At 55.0% G+C, this 18,229-nt stretch overlaps 1 protein-coding gene across 1 annotated transcript in view; it reads right to left on the bottom strand.

The window, feature by feature from the left end:
• Positions 1–1,452: 1,452 nt before the first annotated feature.
• The window catches only part of FADS2 (fatty acid desaturase 2), a 39,123-nt gene continuing 22,346 nt past the window's right edge, over positions 1,453–18,229 (bottom strand). The window contains exons 6-12 of the mRNA XM_030810928.1: positions 11,726–11,786; positions 11,267–11,343; positions 5,710–5,807; positions 5,401–5,497; positions 4,995–5,074; positions 3,509–3,634; positions 1,453–3,148 (exon numbers count right to left, since the gene is read on the bottom strand). Of these exons, the coding sequence (XP_030666788.1) occupies positions 3,097–3,148; positions 3,509–3,634; positions 4,995–5,074; positions 5,401–5,497; positions 5,710–5,807; positions 11,267–11,343; positions 11,726–11,786 (591 nt within the window). The 3' untranslated portion in view covers positions 1,453–3,096. The remainder of the gene's footprint in view (positions 3,149–3,508; positions 3,635–4,994; positions 5,075–5,400; positions 5,498–5,709; positions 5,808–11,266; positions 11,344–11,725; positions 11,787–18,229) is intronic.

Below are 18,229 nucleotides of genomic sequence, written 5' to 3'. Positions count from 1 at the left end.
GGGCAAGGCCTAGGGTAAGCGGGTGTTGAGATAATGGCATCCTTGGAGCCCCTCTAGCCTGCCCCTGTGGACTAGGGCCCACAGGGCCAGGGAGGGCTAAGGACTCCCCAGAGCCACTTGGTGAATCTGGGGTGAGTCTGCCTCCTCGCTCAGGGCTTCTGTAATGCCAGGCCCTACTCAGGACACCCTGTGGCCACTGGGGAGCTATATGTACCCTAGCTAGTCTGCTGGCTGTCCCTACCTGGCTGGATTTCGGCCAGGCAAAGCGGCAGTCAGGGAAGCAGGCGGGAGCTGAGGTCTACTCAGGCGCCCTCCCCAGCCCTGCTGGGAGCAGCTACAAAGCCAAGGGGAGGCCCCAAGGTGTTGACTAGCCAGTGCCTCTTGGCCCTTCCTTGGCACACTTTCCCAGGCTCAGCCCTGCCAAGAGAGCCAGCCCAGAGACGATGACAGAGCAGCATGGGGGTCCACGGGAGGCCGACTCTACAAGTGCCCCTGGCATGTTGCTTTAGACTCTTCCCAGCCTCTGGGGTCAGACAGACCTAGGGTCCAATGACTGTGCCTATGAACTGGTGACCCTGGGCTAGGATGATATCAGCCTCCCCACAGCCTGTGGGTTCTGAATGGGCCACTGCATATATGGGCACGGGAGCCACAAAAAGAATCATCAGCCTCCAGAGCCTTCATCAGCCCCCTTTTTATTTTATTTTATTTATTTATTTATTTGAGACGGAGTCTCACTCTGTCGCTAGGCTGGAGTGAGTGATCTTGGCTCACTGCAACCTCTGCCTCCCAGGTTCAAGCAATTCTCCTGTCTCAGCCTCCTGAGTAGCTGGGACTGCAGGCACACACCACCACGCCCAGCTAATTTTTGTATTTTTAGTAGAGACGGGGTTTCACCATGTTGGCCAGGATGGTCTCGATCTCTTGACCTCATGATCTGCCCGCCTCGGCCTCCCAAAGTGCTGGGATTACAGACATGAGCCACGGCGCTCGGCCTTCTCCAGCACCTTCCAAGGAGGCCAGGAATTCTGTTTGGCCTGGTGCTCTGTGGAAGCCGGCTGGCCTAGGGATGGGAGGGCAGACTGCACTTGGGGAGACAGCTGGGGAGGGAGGAAGTTAGGAGGGGTCTCTGCAAGCCCCTCCATGCCACCCTCCTTTGGTAGGGGTCAGCTGCTGAGAGGTGGCTCTCAGCCCTGTTTTAGAATTGGGTTGGGGTCGGCTGCTGAGAGGAGGAAGATGGGCCAATGTTTTTGGGTCATTTCCACCAAGTTCCGGGCCCCAGAATGAACTTCAGAGGCAGCAGGGGGAGGCGAGTGGGATGGCCACAGGTGAGGGAGGGGATACAGAAAGATGCAAGCATGGGGACCCCTCCTGGTGCCCAGGCCCAGCTAGGAGGCCTCATCTATCACCCAATACCATGGCCTGGCATTTGCGTGCAGGAAACACAGGAAGTGAGAATAAAATTCCTTATTTTATTTCAAAAAATGTAGGGGTGGGGAAGCAACATGATAAACATTACGATCAGCTCCCTATGGGTTCATTCTGCCTCTGCGGGAGTCGGGGGCATACGGTAGCTGGGGGGCATGCTTAGCTGCAGGTCCCTCCTGGCTGCTTAGAGCTGGGGGGACTAGGCGCCCTCCCCAAAAGCCCCCATTCTGAGTTGTTGGTGCCCGCCACTCCCCTGAATCTAAGAACTGATTAGTGGGTTAGACTGCAACAGCAGCTCAGGATGCCCCCAGGACTTCCCTCCCTCCCCTCTCACTTGCCTGTCCCATCAGCTACCAGCACCTCCAGCCCTGACCTCCTCCTCTTCTCAGCTCCACCCTGGTCCTCATGAGGTACCCCCCTCCCCAGCCCCTCAGGGCAGCCTCCTCCTGAGACTCCCTCCTGCTCTGCCTCCCTGGCCCTCCCTGACAGTCAGGGCCACCGAGGCAAGGCCATGTGGTGAAAGGCAGATTGTCACAAGGCCCAGCCCCGCCGCCCACTCCTATCAGAATGCATCCTAGAGCAACAGGTTAAACACAGCAAGGGCAGGTACAGACAGGAGAGTGCCTGAGGCAGTGCCGTCCACACAGCAGCCCCAAGATGGGGAGGGCTGGGATGAGACCTCCCAGCTCCAGTGCCCTCCTGCAGCCTGCAGGGCCCACGTCCCCTGGGGCCAAATGGCCAGGGATTGGCTGGCACTGCCCAGCTGATAACGGAGCATTGGGAGAAGGGTCGGATTGCTCCAGAATCTTGGACCTCAGGACACCCTGAGGAAAAGCTGGGGGGTGGGCTGAGCCTCCAGGCCAGCCGGCCCCTCCCTGAACATGGCCACTGCCTCTGCTGAGCCACAAGAGACGAGGGACTCCCGCTTTGGTCCCAAGGTCACAGGCTCAAGTTGGGGAGGCAGGGGAATGGGGCCCGTGAAAGCCCAGGGTCAGAGCACTCTAGCGATGGGGTGGAGGACTCTTCCAGGGCCCAAGGCTTGGGCTGGCTGTGCCCGCAGGCCCGGGGCCCCAGACATCTTAAGAGAGGCCTCGGCTACTGATCCCAGCTTTGGGAGGGAGACCCGAGCTTTGTAACAAAGCAGGCCTCTCTCTACGAAAGGGCAGACCAACGGCGGCCGTCAGGGAGAGCGAAGCCAGGCCCGGAGGGTCAGGGGCCCTGCCCAACTAGGACCTGCCCCTACGAACCCCAAGAGCATCTGAAGAACCAAAGCGGGGGTGAGGCCTAGTGACCAGGCTGCAAGGGGAGACTCACAGGCCAGACCCATGGACCTCTGGTCTCCTCCCACCTTTAGGGGCAGAGAGTGGAGGTAGGACAGAGCCACCCCCCGTGGCCACCTCTCTGCTCCTTGGAAGAAGGGGCTGGGAGGCACTGGGAGGGCCATGGCTGACGGCTGACGAGTGAGGAAGGGCAGGCCCCATGAGGGCAGGGTGCTATGGGGGAGATGGGAGGGAAAAAGGAGAGGAGAAAGGGAGAAAGATCCAACATGGAGTCCGTGAGGGGTGCATACACCAGCCTCTCAGACACCCCTCAGAACAAAAGCCCATCATTCCTCTGGCCATCACCCCACCTGCACCCCTTCCCCACGGTGTCCCAGGGGCTGTGGCTTCATTTGTGAAGGTACGCGTCCAGCCACAGCTTCCCAGACTTCTTCAGGGACCTGCAAAGTTGGGGATGGACCAGGGTCAGGGACCAGGATGGGTCTGGCCCCAGGAAGTGCAAAGGCTGAGGAGGCCATCATTAAGGCGGCAGGTACGTCCCCTTGGCCCTAACCAGGGCTTACCACTGCCACTGGGCCTGCGGGGCTGTCAGCTCAGAGCCCACCAGGAACCCCACGCAGAAAGGGACGGTCTTCTTGCAGCCCAGGGAGAAAAGCCCAACAGCTCCTAACGCAGGCTCAGGAGTAAGGCAGGTGCCCTGGTAGGTGACTGTGCCAGGAGCGCCCAGCCCCTCTTGTGATCCCACTGTCTGCACCACGGGTGATCCCAGGGCCCAGCGCCTGTGGACCTCCACCCCTCACCTGATGATGTCCAGCAGGGCCCTCAGTAGCGGCTTCTCCTGGTATTCAATGCCATGCTTGGCACATAGAGACTTCACCAGCGGGGCGATCTTGTGTAAGTTGTGCCGGGGCATGGTGGGGAAGAGGCTGAGGAGCGTATGGGGTGGGCAGAGCGTGAGGACTCCAGAGGGCCGTGCCGCTCCCACTTCCTCCCACCACCCGGACAGAGGCTGGCTGGGGCCCTCAGAGACCCTGTCCACAGCCAGGACCAGGCTCAAAGTGTGGCTCCTCATGTGTGCCCAGTGGGGTGCCACGTGTGTGGAGGGGTGAGTGCAGCCCTCCGTGAGCAGGAGGGCATTTGTGCTCTATGGAACTGGGAAGATATTGGGTGGCCAGAGACAAAGTGTCATGTTTTTCAAAAAAGAAATGAAATAGCTGGGGAATGCTAGGAAAAGAGGCAGTGAGGTGGGGCACGGTGGCTCACACCTGTAATCCCAGCATTTTGGGAGGCCGAGGTGGGCAGATCACTTGAGGCCAGAAGTTTGAGATCAGCCTGGGCAACATGGCAAGACCTCTTCTCTACAAAAAATAAAAATAAAAAATTAGGCCGGGCGCAGTGGCTCACACCTGTAATCCCAGCACTTTGGGAGGCCGAGGCAGGTGGATCACTTGAGGCTAGGAGTTTCAGACCAGCCTGGCCAACATGGCGAAACCCCATCTCCACTAAAAATACAAAAATTAACTGGGCGTGGTGGCACATGCCTGTAATCCCAGCTACGTGGGAGGCTGAGGCCTGAGAATTGCTTGTACCTGGTAAGTACAGGATGCAGTGAGCCGAGATTGTGCTGCTGCACTCCAGTCTGGGCAACAGAGTGAGATTTTGTCTCAAAATAAATAAATAAATAAAAGTAAAAAAAAATAAAAAATTAGCTGGGCATGGTGGCATGCACCTGCAGTCCCAGCTACTCAGGAGGCTGAGGTGGGAGGATGGCTTTAGCTCAGGCGTTCGAGGCTGCAGTGAGCCAAGAAAGCACCACTGCACTCCAGCCCAGGAAATAGGGTAAGACTCTGTCTCTACATTTTTTATTTTTTAATAAAAAGAAAAACAGTGACAAGAGGTGAGGCAAGGACAAGGGGCAGCAGGGCAGTCCCTCGGCCAATGTTCCAGGCAAGCTATGTAGCCCTGCCCTGCTAGCCTCACAGGGTCATGAGGTGCGTGTGCAGGCTCCACAACTACAAAGTCCCAGGCCCACGTGGAGGGAGGTGGTTACCACTATGACCAAGTGGCACAGGACGAGGGGCACAGGATGCCCCTCGGGGAGACGGAACAGGGGAGCCCCTCTCCTGACCTCAGCGGGGCTGGCTGGGAGCCTTGCTCTATATTGGGCAGACACCTTGTCAGAGAGACAAAGAAGTGGCCCCCACATTCTGCACTCTGCCCAGATGGGGTAGTGGCCACTTCCCTCCCGCTATGGGTCTCCCCACCTCCCCGCAGCCCCACGCTCACTGGTGCTCAATCTGGAAGTTAAGGTGTCCACTGAACCAGTCGTTGAAGAAGGACTGCTCCACGTTGCAGGTGGCTGTCAGCTGTCAGTGGAGGGGATGAGTGTCAGGGAACAAAGGAAGGCCCAACGGCCCGGCCTCATTCCCCGGGGCCCAGCCTTACCCAGGGTCTCCAGGCCACCCATCCACGTCATACCGTCCTGCCTGATGGCCTCAGCCCACCCAGATGCCCCACCTGTCCCTCTGGGGGACTCCTGCTGCCCTTTCTTGCTTAGCCCTGAAGCTCCCAGCAGAGGACACAGGCAGCCCCGGGAGGCCCAGCACAGCCCTGCGTTAGCAGGTGCAGAGCATCTGGGGCCAGGACATGGACATCGGGACCAGGCTGTGGTGACCAGCCTTGACTTCCCTACCTGGCTACTGAACCAGTCGCGGTAGGCCTCCTGGTCAATCTCCATGACAATGTGATTCATCTGTGTGACCCACACAAACCAGTGGCTCTCCAGGAACCTGCAAGAGAACACAGCTCAGCGCAGGGGCCTCCGGGGGCCCGGCCACGATGGGAACAGATCCACTCTCCCAACCAGCCCAGGACAGCCCCTGCCAAGGAGCCAGGATGGGAGGTCCCCGGGCAAAGTGGAGCCGTCTGAGCCTCTTCTCATGCCAAAGCCATCATCAGTGCCAGTGGAGGGCCCAGGGATGAATCAGCAAAGCCCAGGCACCTGATGAAGTTGAGGAAAAGGAGGGCTCCCAGGATGCCGTAGAAAGGGATGTAGGTGACGAAGAACCGGATGTAGTAGCTGATGGCCCAGGCCAGGTCCTGCGGGGAAAGATGAAGTTAGGTGCAACCTGCCCTCTCCTCTGCCCTGGCACCAAGTGCCTGCCCCAGATGTGCACGCACCTCATGCTCAGGCCTCTAGAAGCTGGACCACAGCCCACCGAAACGCGATGGTAAACTACACGCCACCTGTTTGCTCAGGGTTTGCATGGCTGCCTTTGTTTCTCGGGAAATGCTGAGTGTTTTAGCATCAGGAAGTGACTGTGCCCTGTCCGAGAGAAACGGACCGTCCTGCTGAGGGGCAGCCATGGGATAGGGGTAGGGGTCCGGAGCCCTCTCGTGGGGCAAGGGCGATTCTGAAGGTGCGCCCCCAACCCTGGGCCAGGTCCCCAACCGTCCCCCAGTCCTGTCCCTGCTCCTCAGCACCTGGGTCTCCTCCTGGCCTCTCCTTCCCGCAGGACAGAGGGCTTGGAGGGGTAGGGAAGGTCAGAGGTACCATCGTCCCTACCTCAGGGCTCTCGCAGCAGAGGCTGGCCCCCCCATGCCCCAGTGTCATCCTGTGCCCCTCCACTCTCCTCTCCTCCCTGCCCCTGGCTGGAGTGGTGTCAGGGACTAGGCTTGGACGTCTTCTCTCATGTATTGGGAGGGTGACTTCACGGCTCCACCTTGTCCACTGCCTCTCTGCCACCCAAGTCTTGTCTCAACTGGACCACAGCAGCAGCCTCCCACAGTCCCCTGCTTGTCCTCGTGGCCATGGCAACCAGAGTGGCCTTCGCTCCAAGCAGGTCCCAACTCTCCCCTGCTAAAGCCCCCATCCCACCCAGAGTCACCCACAGAGCCTCATGGGGTTAAGAACCTGTCTTTACTCAGCCCCCTGACCCAGCTCACTCCCTCCCCGGGGCCTCTGCACAGCCTGTTCCCACTGCCAGGGTGCTCATCCTGCCATGAGTTTAGGTATGGTGACATATGCCACAGGCTCAGCACAGGTGTCCGAGGTGGAAGGTGAGGCCAAGGGACTGCCCTGTCTCACTTCAAATGACTGAAGAACAAGGTCACATTTGTGTCTTAAAATAGATCCCCACCCACTGGAGAGGGGGAGACTAGGAAGTTATTCCAGCGGCTCAGACACGAAATGACAGAGGCCTAAACCAGAACCTACGGCACTGACAAGGAGGTGACAGATTCCAGAACTGTCAGAGGCAACGGTGGCTGCATTTGTGTCTGCTTGGCTGTGGGGAATCTAGGCTGGTCCTAGGTGATCAAAGGTCGGGTGCCAGCAGCTGAACAGGAAAGGAGGAGGGGAGCGCTCAGGAGGGGCTGGAGATGGCCTCAGGGCAGGACCTCACGTTCCAATGAGGTGGCCTTCAAGGGGACGAGGGAGGAAGACGTAGCCAGTTCTGCTCCCACTTTCCATCATACTCCTTCTATTTTGTGTGTGTGGTGCAATAGTGTGCAGTGTATCTACACATGTATGGAAACAAAATGAGGATGTGGTTATGGATTTTTTTTTTTTTTTTTGGAGATAGGATCTTGCTTTATTGCCCAAGCTGGAGTGCAGTGGTGTGATCATGACCCTGTCCCAGGCTCAAGCCATACTGCTACCTCAGCCTCCCGAGTAGCTAATTTTTTTTTTTTTTTTTTTTTTTTTTTTTTTTTTTTTTTGAGAGGGAGTCTCGCTCTGTCGCCCAGGCTAGAGTGCAGTGGTGCGATCTCGGCTCACTGCAAGCTCCGCCTCCTGGGTTCATGCCATTCTCCTGCCTCAGCCTCCCTAGTAGCTGGGACTACAGGTGCTCACCACCATGCCCAGATAATTTTTTGTATTTTTAGTGGAGATGGGGTTTCGCCATGTTAGCTAGGATGATCTCGATCTCCTGACCTCGTAATCCACCCGCCTCGGGCTCCTAAAGTGCTGGGATTACAGGCATGAGCCACTGTGTCCGGCCTTACCTGGGTAATTTTTAAAAAGTTTTTATAGAGATGGGGGGATTCACTTATTTGCCCAGGCTGGTCTCAAATGCCTGTGCTCAAGTGATCCTCCAGCCTTGGCCTCCCAAAGTGCTAGGATTACAGGTGTGAACCATTGCCCCGGCCCAATTTTTATTTTTAAGAGACAGGGTCTCACTCTGTTGCCCAGGCTTGAGTGCAGTGGTGTGATCACAGCTCACTGCAGCCTCAAACTCCTGGGCTCAAGCCATCCTCCTACCTCAGCCTCCAAAGTAGCTAGATTACAGGCGTGCATCACCACGCCCAGCTTTTTGTAGAGACAGGATTTCGCCATGTTGCTCAGGCTGGTCTTAAACTCCTGGCTTCAGGTGATCCCTCCCATCTCAGCCTCCCAAAGTGCTGAGATCACAGATGTGAGCCACCATGCCTGGCCTGGACTTTTTTTGAGTGTAGAGAGCAACACATACTCAGAGACTGCTGGTTTCAGGGGCAGAGAGCCCAAGAGATCAGAAGCAGCCAGAGAGGCGGAGTGAAGGGGTTGGGAAGAAGCCAGCAGAGGTGGGGACCTGGAGGCCAACAGGAAGAAGAACTGCAGGAGGGAGTGGCCAGTGGTGTCAGATACAGCAAAATTGTAGGAGGGTGAAGCCTGGGAGCATCTCAGGATCCAGGACATGGCCCCGGGAACGGGGAACCTTGCCAGAGCATGTAAACCTCCCCGGGAAGCCTCCTTCAAAGATCTTAGGGTTTATCACCTCTTTCCTCTAAGCCAAGGTCCCCCAACCTCCACACTATTGGCACCTGGGACAGGCTGCTTGTTGTCGTGGGCAGTTCTCCAGGGCATGGCAGGGTGCTTAGCACCATCCTGGCTAGATGCCACCAGATGCCAGTAGCACCCTCCTCTCCTGAAGTTGTGACAATTAAATGTGTCTCCAGATACTGCCAAAGGGCAGAACAGCTCCCCTGAGAACCAGTGCCCCAGGTCATAGGTGCGATCCTGGCTCTGAAAGCCCCGCAGGCTCATCACATTGTCCCCACTCTGCCATCCCCTTTTAGGAACATAGGGTGATTTCTTTTCATGTTGAATGCTTTGTTCCTTAGGGAACAAGCACAGTCAAAAACAAACAAAAAAAAGAGGTTGCTCACTGCAAGCTCCGCCTCCCAGTTTCAAGCGATTCTCCTGCCTCAGCCTCCTGAGTAGCTGGGACCACAGGTGCATGCCACCATGCCCGGCTAATTTTTTGTATTTTTAGTAGAGGCGGGGTTTCACCATGCTGGCCAGGCTGGTCTCGAACTCCTGACCTCATGATCTGCCCGCCTCAGTCTCTCAAAGTGCTGGGATTACAAGCATGAGTGACTGCGCCTGGCAATGGGCCATTTATGAGTTAGAACAGGATTGGATGCTAGAGGCAAGGAGAAGGTATAACATGTATGAGGAGGGAAAAGACATAATGATGCTAGTCTCTAACTTGAGCCACTGGGTGGATGATGGAGCCATTCATTAACATGGAGACCATCGGAAAAGGATTAGGTTGTGGGAGAAGAGGAGAGGACTTATATTGAATATGTTGGATTTGAAATGGCTGGGACACCTCCAAATGGAGTTAGACTGGATATATGGGTCCAAGCCTTGGAGATAAAATTTGACTTGGCTGCTCTTAAATTCACAGTCAAGGTGGAAAGGACAACTTCTATTAGCGAGCGATAAAGCAGTAATCGATAGAGTAATCAATAGGCCGAACGCAGTGGCTCACACCTGTAATCTCAGCACTTTGAGAGGCTGAGGTGGGCAGATCACCTCAGGTTGGGAGTTTGAGACCAGCCTGACCAACACGGTGAAACCCTGTCTCTACTAAAAATACAAAATTAGCCAGGTGTGGTGGCGCATGCCTGTAATCCCAGCTACTTTGGAGGCTGAGGCAGGAGAATTGCTTGAACCCAGGAGGCAGAGGTTTTGGTGAGCCGAGATCGCGCCATTATACTCCAGCCTGGGCAACAAGAGCGAAACTCCATCTCAAAAACAAACAAACAAACAAACAAAAAACAGTTAAACAAGTCCACATTTGGTTAAGAGAGGAAAAACTTTCCCATGGCTATTGGTTGGAGCATGAGGGACAAATAGACTGCTGAGAAAGACTGGATTTTAAGCAAGCATTTCGGAAAGTGACAATTTAGTCTTTGATAATTGTCAGATAAACAATTTATCTGCCGGGCGCGGTGGCTCACGCCTGTAATCCCAGCACTTTGGGAGGCCGAGGTGGGTGGATCACGAGTCAAGAGTTCGAGACCAGCCTGGCCAACATGGTGAAACCCCATTGCTACTAAAAATACAAAAATTATTCAGGCATGGTGGCAGGCGCCTGTACTCCCAGCTACTCCGGAGGTTGAGGCAGGAGAATCGCTTGACCCCAGGAGGTGGACTTTGGAGTGAGCTGAGATTGCACCACTGCACTCCAGCCTGGGCGACAGAGCGAAACACCGTCTCAAAAAAAAAAAAAGATGACATAATTACAATGGGCTCTAATGCAATATGACCGATGTCCCTATTTTAAAAAAAGGAAAAATTTCCAAGTATCCACTTTTGGTGAAGAAAAAAAGAAAATTAAAAAATAGGCCAGGCGTGGTGGCTCATGCCTATAATCCCAGCACTTTGTGAGGCTGAGGTGGGCAGATCACTTGAGGCCAGGAGTTTGAGACCAGCCTGGCCAACATGGAAAAACCCCATCTCTACTAAAAATACAAAAATTAGCTGGGCATGGTGGCTGGTGCCTATAATCCCAGGTACCTGGGAGGCTGAGTCACAAGAGTCGCTTGAACCCAGGAGGTGGAGGTTGCAGTGAGCCGGGATCACACCACTGCACTCCAGCCTGTGTGACTCTGTCTCAATAAATAAATAAATAAACCAAATAATTTTTTTAAAGAGGGAAATTTGGACACAGATACAGATACAAATATGCAGAGAGACGATGTACCGAGAGGGAGGGCAAAAGCCATCAACCAGCCGATGAGAGGCCCAGAACACAGCCTTCCAGAGCCCTAAGGAATCCACCCTGCTAACACCTCGGTTTTGGACTTCCCGTCTCCAGAACTGGGAGAAAACACATTGCTGCTGCTTATGCCACTCAGTTCGTGGTGCTTTGTCATACGGTCTTCGCAAATGAACACACCTGTCCTCTCAGCCAACATCCAGCTGCTCCAACTTCAAACCAGGGTGTGGGGCAACCCAGTTCATGGGACTCGGCCCACAGGGAGTGGGGAAGGGAGACGGCTACACTTGCCTCTCATCACGCTGCCTTTGAGAACTTTCTCAGGGGCCTCTGCAAAAGCAAGGGCTGCCCCAGTGGAGAGTCCCTGTGTCTGAGGGAGAGTCGAGATCTTTAGGAATGGGTCCTGGTGGCCCCAGAGGGAGTCCTTTCCTGAGAGGCGGCTACCCCAGGGAGGAGATGCATGGGGCCCCGAAAGGTCCACTGAGGCACACAAGGAGGCAGCGTAGGATCGCCGGGTCCCCCTGTCCCAGTCACCCTCCTCCCCACGCCAAGCCAGCTGTGTCCCCAACTCACCACCCAGTTCTTATGGACGATCATGGTCATGATGATCTGGTACTGGAAATACATGGGGATGAGCAGTGGCGGCCCAACTGCAGGAGAGAGACAGGCACTTAGAGGCATCCATTCCACCCTGCCTGTGCTGAAAGGTCAGGGAAACCCAGGACCAGCACTGAGCGCAGAGGCCAGCCCTGCAGATGTGGGCAGAAGCACCAGGGACCCCAGGGCCTGCAGAGAAGGCTGGGAGTCCTTGAGGACGTGTGTCACGCCTGGGACTCTCTGAGCCTCTGTGTCCCCATCTGGTCTGTAACATGGGCTGAGGGGGTCTGCAGGGGAAGGCTGCTGTGGCCCCCACTTCTAACAAGTTAAGTGTCACTTTCTGGGTCTGAAAAAGACGTCAGGTATGAGGGAGAGAGATGCCACTCTGTGGGGAGGGGAGGGTCCCAGAGTGGTTTCGGGGCGCCGAGCACTCACTCAGGAAGAAGTATTCGTGCTGGTGATTGTAGGGCAGATATTTCAGCTTCTTCTTGCCGTACTGAGGAGACAGGAGAGGTCATGAGCACCCAGCAGCCTCAGCTCCCGGCCTCCCATGTTCCTCAACCCCCCCTGTAGCCACCATCCCTTCTATCTGCTCAGGGCACACCACTGTCCCTTTCCTGTCAATCTGCACCCTGGGCCCACCAAGCCTGGGGCCCCTCCAGCCCTCTGGGCTCCCCATGCTATAGCCAGCAGCGGCCAACACTTCCTCAGCCCTAGCTGAGCACTGGCCCAATAGCATCGATCCTCCACAAGGCCGCACTTCTGAGGCTGAGGCTCAGCGTTAAGCCATGGCCCAAGGCCACGGGAAATAGCCCTGGCTGGGATCAGAACCCAAAAAGCTGACTTTGAGCCCATGTGGCAGGCACTAAATAAATATTTGTTGAATGAATGTGCAACAGAGCAACTCTCGGTGGAGCATAAGCACCCAGGGGAGTTCCTAGGTCACCATGGAGAGCTCCCGGAGCCCACAGTGGCAGGGAGAACCTAGGTAAGGGCCCCAGAATTGCTGCCAGTCATCAGGCTCGGAGCATTTACCTCCCTGGAGCCTCCCTGTAATTTACAAGAGTGAATCACTCCTCCCCAGCTGGAGCCTAACCTTGAGGACAGAGGAGGCCACAGGACAGACTCCTCAAGCCACATCTGGCTACCTGAGGTCCCCATGAGGGCACCAGTTTCTTCTCCATCAGAGCCTGCACCTTGGGCAAACTGATGCCCAGGGGCTCTGAAGGAGGGCTGGGCTGGGTCCTGGGCATCGTCATTGTCCAAAGCTGCTCAGGCCACTCAGTGTGAGCCAGGCATAGGAACCACGGCCCCAGGGGATCCCTGGAGCCCTTAATTCCATGGTCCAGCCCCTAGGGACCAGCCCACCCTGCTGTTTGGGACTGAGACCAAAAGATGCCGCTCACTGAGTGGCACCTGCTCCTCTTGCTTGCAGTGTGGGGAGGCTGGGCTTGCAGCCAGCAGATGTGCTTGAGCCGACTCTGCCTCTCACCAGTGCTGAGACTGTGTGAGTCGCTTAGCCTTGCTGAGCCTTGTCTGGTATTCGAATCAGTGGTTGGTAAGAGGAGCCAATGAGAACATGGGCATAATGCCAAGTGCTGACCCCAGGACACTGCCCATCACCCTCCCTATACTCCTGGATCCAAAGGCCAGAGATGCATCCTCCAATAGTGTCCAGTCATACTTATTGCAGTCAGGAGGTCAAAGTGAGTTACAGAGGGAAGGAACCTTGGATGATGCCTAGGCCAGCGCCTCTGTCATCCAGGTGAGCGAAGTGATTGTCCAAATCACAGGGAGAGCACGGATTCCTGAGGGAAGAGGCCGTGGGTGGGAACAAGGTCCACCCTGTCCCCAAGACTTGCATCTTGGTGCCAATGGCCATGGTCACGGCACACCCAGCTGAAGAACCCCCAGAAACAGTCCCTTTGTTCTGTGTGGCCCCCTGAGCCTTGGCAAGGATCTCGCTCATTCCCAGAAAGGATGGCCACTTGCAGGAAGACTATCATTAAGGCCAGGGCTGAGGCCGGCCATGGAGAGGTCCGAGCCAGGGAGGCCTCACAGGAGCCTTTCATGAGTCTCCAGCGGACAGAGGTGCTGGAGGAGCCAGCACTGCACACATTGCCCTTGAGGTGGCCAGTCTCAACAGAACAGGCCCCTGAGTCCTGCTCTAAGCTTCTCCCAGAGGACAGGGAGCAGGCTCACAGCCCCAGCCTTGGCGTGCAGTGTCTCCAGCTCTGCTCAAGAGCTCCTCCCCACTGCAGCTCTGTCCCAAAGAGCATCCCATCCCTCTTGGGCTGGGCCGGCTCTACTCGGAAATGAGCACAGAGGGCAACCCAGGCAGGTCAGCAGGGGCCAGGGCATCCTATGGAGGGACTGAGGGCTGGCCACACTGTTGTGGGGGCCTGGGAGGCACCTGGGGAGTCTGTTTGGAACTGCATGTGCACAGTAGGCAGCCTGTTCTCATGGGTGATGGTGGCCTTTGGGTGGACAACACAGGTTACAGGGGCTGCCTCTGCTGGTAAGCACTGCTGGCTCTAGTGTGCGTCCCTTCAATGCCCCAGAATGACCCTCGGGAGCCAGGGGGCCCTGCTTGCCAGGCAGCAGCAGGCCTCAGAGTGGGCCTCTGTGGGACGGTGAGCAAAATGCTCATCACAGTCACGCGCGTGTATGTACATGCGTATGGTGACATACCACTACACATCCGTACCCATCTCGATGGCCTCAGCTGCAGCGGGTCTGCTGGGGGATGGCCAGTACTCCCCTCTCAAACCAGAAAGTACAACTGTGGGCTTGGGATACGAAGCCCTGCCCTGTGGCTAACTCTCTGCTCTCATCTTTCCCACGCTCAGCTCTTTGCCAGAGCTTTGCCGTTTAAGTCATGGGAGCAGGGAAGGGAGGGAGAGGTATTCTAGAATGTACCAAGCTAGGGGAGTGAGTGCCTGGCTGTTTAATTGATCAGAAAGGTAGCGCTACCCAACAAACGTATTTCGCAAGGGCCCCCAGGACTCGGAAGCTGTGGTTTGCAGCCAGACAGTTTCGGTTTGGACAGTGGTGTTGTCTTTTCCTTGCTGTTACCTTGAACAAGTCACTTCATGTCTCTTGACCTTAGCTGTTCCATCCATGAAAGGGGTCAACGACAGCTCCTGCCTCACGGGTTAAGCAGGGACTAAGTGACGTTGTGCACGCACACTGACCATCGCGGTGCCGGCCCACAGACTCGCTCAACAAGAGTCAGGCTTCTTCCCAACTGGGGGCTCAGATCCCCAAGTGTGGGGAGTGGAGGACCCCACGCATCTCCTCCTCCTGAGGAGTCCCCGTCACACACACACAGAAAGCCCAAGTGGCAAGGAAGACACATGACTTTCACCCGGCTGGGCTGCGGCCAAGGGTGTGGGTGGCACACACGGACCTCCCCCGATCAGGAACGGCGCCTTCCCAGGCTGCGGTTGACAGGCAGGGACGCATGCCAGGGGCAAGGGAGGGAGTGCAGCCAGCCCTGGCGGCGGGGCGGACTCTCCTGTCCTCGGCCTCTCCACGCACCTCAAGGCCAGGCTTGGATGAGGGCCTGGGGGATGCCAGGCCATGTGGAGGGGACCTTTCAGCTTTGGAACAAAATGTCTGAGGAATGACAAGGGCCCTCCTTGTCCATCGAGGGTTGGGGGCGGGGAGCTGTCGCAAAGCCCAGTCTCTGCCTCTGGGAACCTGTAAACTCACACACAGAGAGAAACAGGCGGCACGACCTCCCAGCAGGAGCAGAATGGCAAGGTCCCAGTCCAAGGTCCCTGAGAGGGCGGCATGTATGTCCCAAGGCGGGATGGGTGGCTTAAGCCTGTTCATGAAGGTCTGCCTGAAGCAGGAAGCCGAGGAGGTTAGCTTCAGACAGTCAGAGCAGCAGAGATGGTTTCCCGGATGGGAGGAGGAGGAGGATCTCAGGCACGGCACGGCTTCTGAGGCCCCTTTACACTGCTACTGGGATAATGGTCTCACCAGCCCCCTCAGAAAATGGGGATATGGCAAAAGAAGAACAAAACAAGGCTGCTGCCAGTATCACCGCTATTAAACTCAGCTCTGAAATTTCCCGTCAATGCAATAAAACCCAAAGCAGAAAACAGAGTGGAGCTATTAGAAAGAAAGAGACTACTTCAACATCCAGATTAGAAAGAAAGAGACTACTTCAACATCCAGATTAGAAAGAAAGAGACTACTTCAACATCCAGATTAGAAAGAAAGAAGGAAGGAAGGAAGGGAAGGAAGGAAGGAAGGAAAGAAAGAAAGAAAGAAAGAAAGAGAGAGAAAGAAAAGAGAGAAAGAGAGAAAGAAAGAAGAAAGAAAGTGACCACACTTTTTTTCTGTTTGTTTTGTTTTGTTTTGTTGTTGTTGTTGTTTTGAGATGGGGTCTCGCTCTGTCGCCCAGGCTGGAGTGCAGTGGTGCGATCTCAGCTCACTGCAACCTCTGCCTCCCGGGTTCAAGTGATTCTCTTGCCTCAGCCTCCAGAGTAGCTGGGACTACAGGCGTGTGCCACCATGCCCAGCTAATTTTTTGTATTTTTAGTAGAGACGGGGGTTTCATTGTGTTAACCAAGATGGTCTCAATCTCCTGACCTCGTGATCTGCCCGCCTCGGCCTCCCAAAGTGCTGGGATTACAGACGTGAGCCACCGCGCTGGGCCGAGAGACTACATTTTCATTATTTTCTAGGATATGATCATCTACCCAGGAAACTCAAAAGAATCAACCAAAATACAACTAGAATTATGACGCGACGTGAGTGGACACTAGCGGGACAAAAGATAACTATCCCATTCATCGGAAGGCCATGCAAACAAAAATTTAGAAAAAAAAGAAAATTAAGGTAACTACCCCAATATCCACTGCTTTCCTGAGAACTGGAGAACCCCCAATCATGATGACAAAATATAAAACATATAAAGGTTGCGTTTTAAAAGAAACATCCATGAGACATATAAAGAAGTACAGACCTTGGCCGGGCACAGTGGCTCGTGCCTGTAATCCCAGCACTTTGGGAGGCTGAGGTAGGCAGATCACTTGAGGTCAGGAGTTCGAGACCAGCCTGGCCAACATGGTGAAACCCCATCTCTACTAAAAATACAAGAATTAGCTGGGCATGGTGGCGGGCGCCTGTAGTCCCAGCTACTCGGGAGGCTGAGGCAGAAGGATGGCTTGAGCCCAGGAGGTCGAGGCTGCAGTGAACCAAGACTGCACCACTACTCTCTAGCCAAGGTGACAGAGCAAGACCTTGTCTCAAAAACAAAAACAAAAACGAGAGAGAAAGAGAAGGGGAAAGGCACCCCACTACGAGCTTCCCATGAGTTAAGTGCCAAGGATGAATGAGTGTGAGTGTGGCTCCCAAGTCATCCAGACGGTGGCCTGGGAGAGGACAGACAGCCCAGCCCAGGCCAAGCCCGGGCTCAGGGCACTCACTGCTTCATATGAAGAAGCAATGCCACCTCATGGGGGTGCCGGGAAAACTGGCCGACTCTGGAGAAAAGTGAAGGCCGAACATTATCCTACCCATATCCCATTTGGCAGAAGTTAAAGATGGAAACACAAAACCTTAAAGAACTGAAAATAATATGTATGAGGAACTTTCTAAGCACACAAGAAATGAATCTCTGGGTAAAGTGAATATACTTTGCTACATATGACAAAAAGAATCCTCTTGGACAACATCAAAGACCAAAATGCAGAAAACGAGGAAAAGGGCTTTACTGCAGAGCCCACGCTATTCACAGTTCCACGTGCTGGGAGCCGCCTGGCTGAGCTGCTTTGCTTATCTGTCCCCAGAGATAGGAGCCCTGGCCGGCGTCCTTGCTCTGGAGACTGGGATGGTGGCTTGAGGCCCTGGGGCCTGGCCACCCCACCTGGCCCTGCTGTGGTGTGTGGGACTGGCATGTGACAAGTCCCATCAGACCCACTGTCACTTCAGTCAAGAGACCAGAGTTCCTTCCAGGGCCGCCAGGTCCTGTGAGAGCCAGAGCACAGGTCAAAACACCAGGAACCCAGGAAGCACCAATCCTTTCCCCATGAGTGTGAGAGAGGGCATTTCCACAGAACACCGCGGCACTGGCTGGGGACTTCCAAACGCCACTGGTAACTGAACAACCAGATCCTCACAGCCTCCCACCCCCATCTCCTGCCCCAAAGCCAGCATTCCGGAAGTGTCGGGGGTGAGAAGATGTCGGGAAAGGAGAGGCTTCTCTGGCCACCACGCACAAGAAAGACGCCTTCTTGCCAGTGCAGCTGGTGGGACTAGACTTTCTTTGTTAGAGACACAGAGGACATCTGTCAGGACAGCCAACGGCTCTACATCACAAAGCCTCGCCGAGAAAACGAAGCCTTTGTCCCCACTTATCAGAAGGCCTCAAGTTCATCAGTTCCGTTATCTAGACACCTCTAATTAAAGCTGGCAAACTGTTTCCTAGAAGAATAACAATAGCCTGTACTTTGGCAGAAAATAGAATCCGTGGCAGCTTAGAGAGGCTTCCAAAGTACAGAACTGTGGCTGATTTCCTGCGAATTGGCCATGTTACAGAAAAATCCACGTTTCTGCTCAGATAGTCTCACCGGTGGAAATGAAATAAGAGGGTGTACAAACCAGAACTGGGGAGCCAGGCTGTCTCCTCGCCTTGTTCCAAGCCTTAGGCGCCAAGGCTGTCGGGAATACTACTTCACTCACGGCGCCACTCCTTAGTGAGGGAAAATTGGCCTCACTTGGCAAATGCTGATTGAACCCTACTCTATGCATGGCTTTGTGGCCCTAAGATCTGCATAAAAGCAACAAGGATCTTCTAAACTTTCATTTTCATCATTAATGTATTTCCAAAAAGCAGCGCATATATTTATTTTTTTCTTGTAAATTAGGTCCCGACATAGAGGCTCTACATAAAAAAAAAAAGAATGTAATAAATAAGAACTTTTT

This window comes from Nomascus leucogenys, chromosome 4 (assembly GCF_006542625.1).
Source record: "Nomascus leucogenys isolate Asia chromosome 4, Asia_NLE_v1, whole genome shotgun sequence".
NCBI lineage: Eukaryota > Metazoa > Chordata > Mammalia > Primates > Hylobatidae > Nomascus > Nomascus leucogenys.
This window is presented reverse-complemented; position numbering and strand designations above follow the sequence as displayed.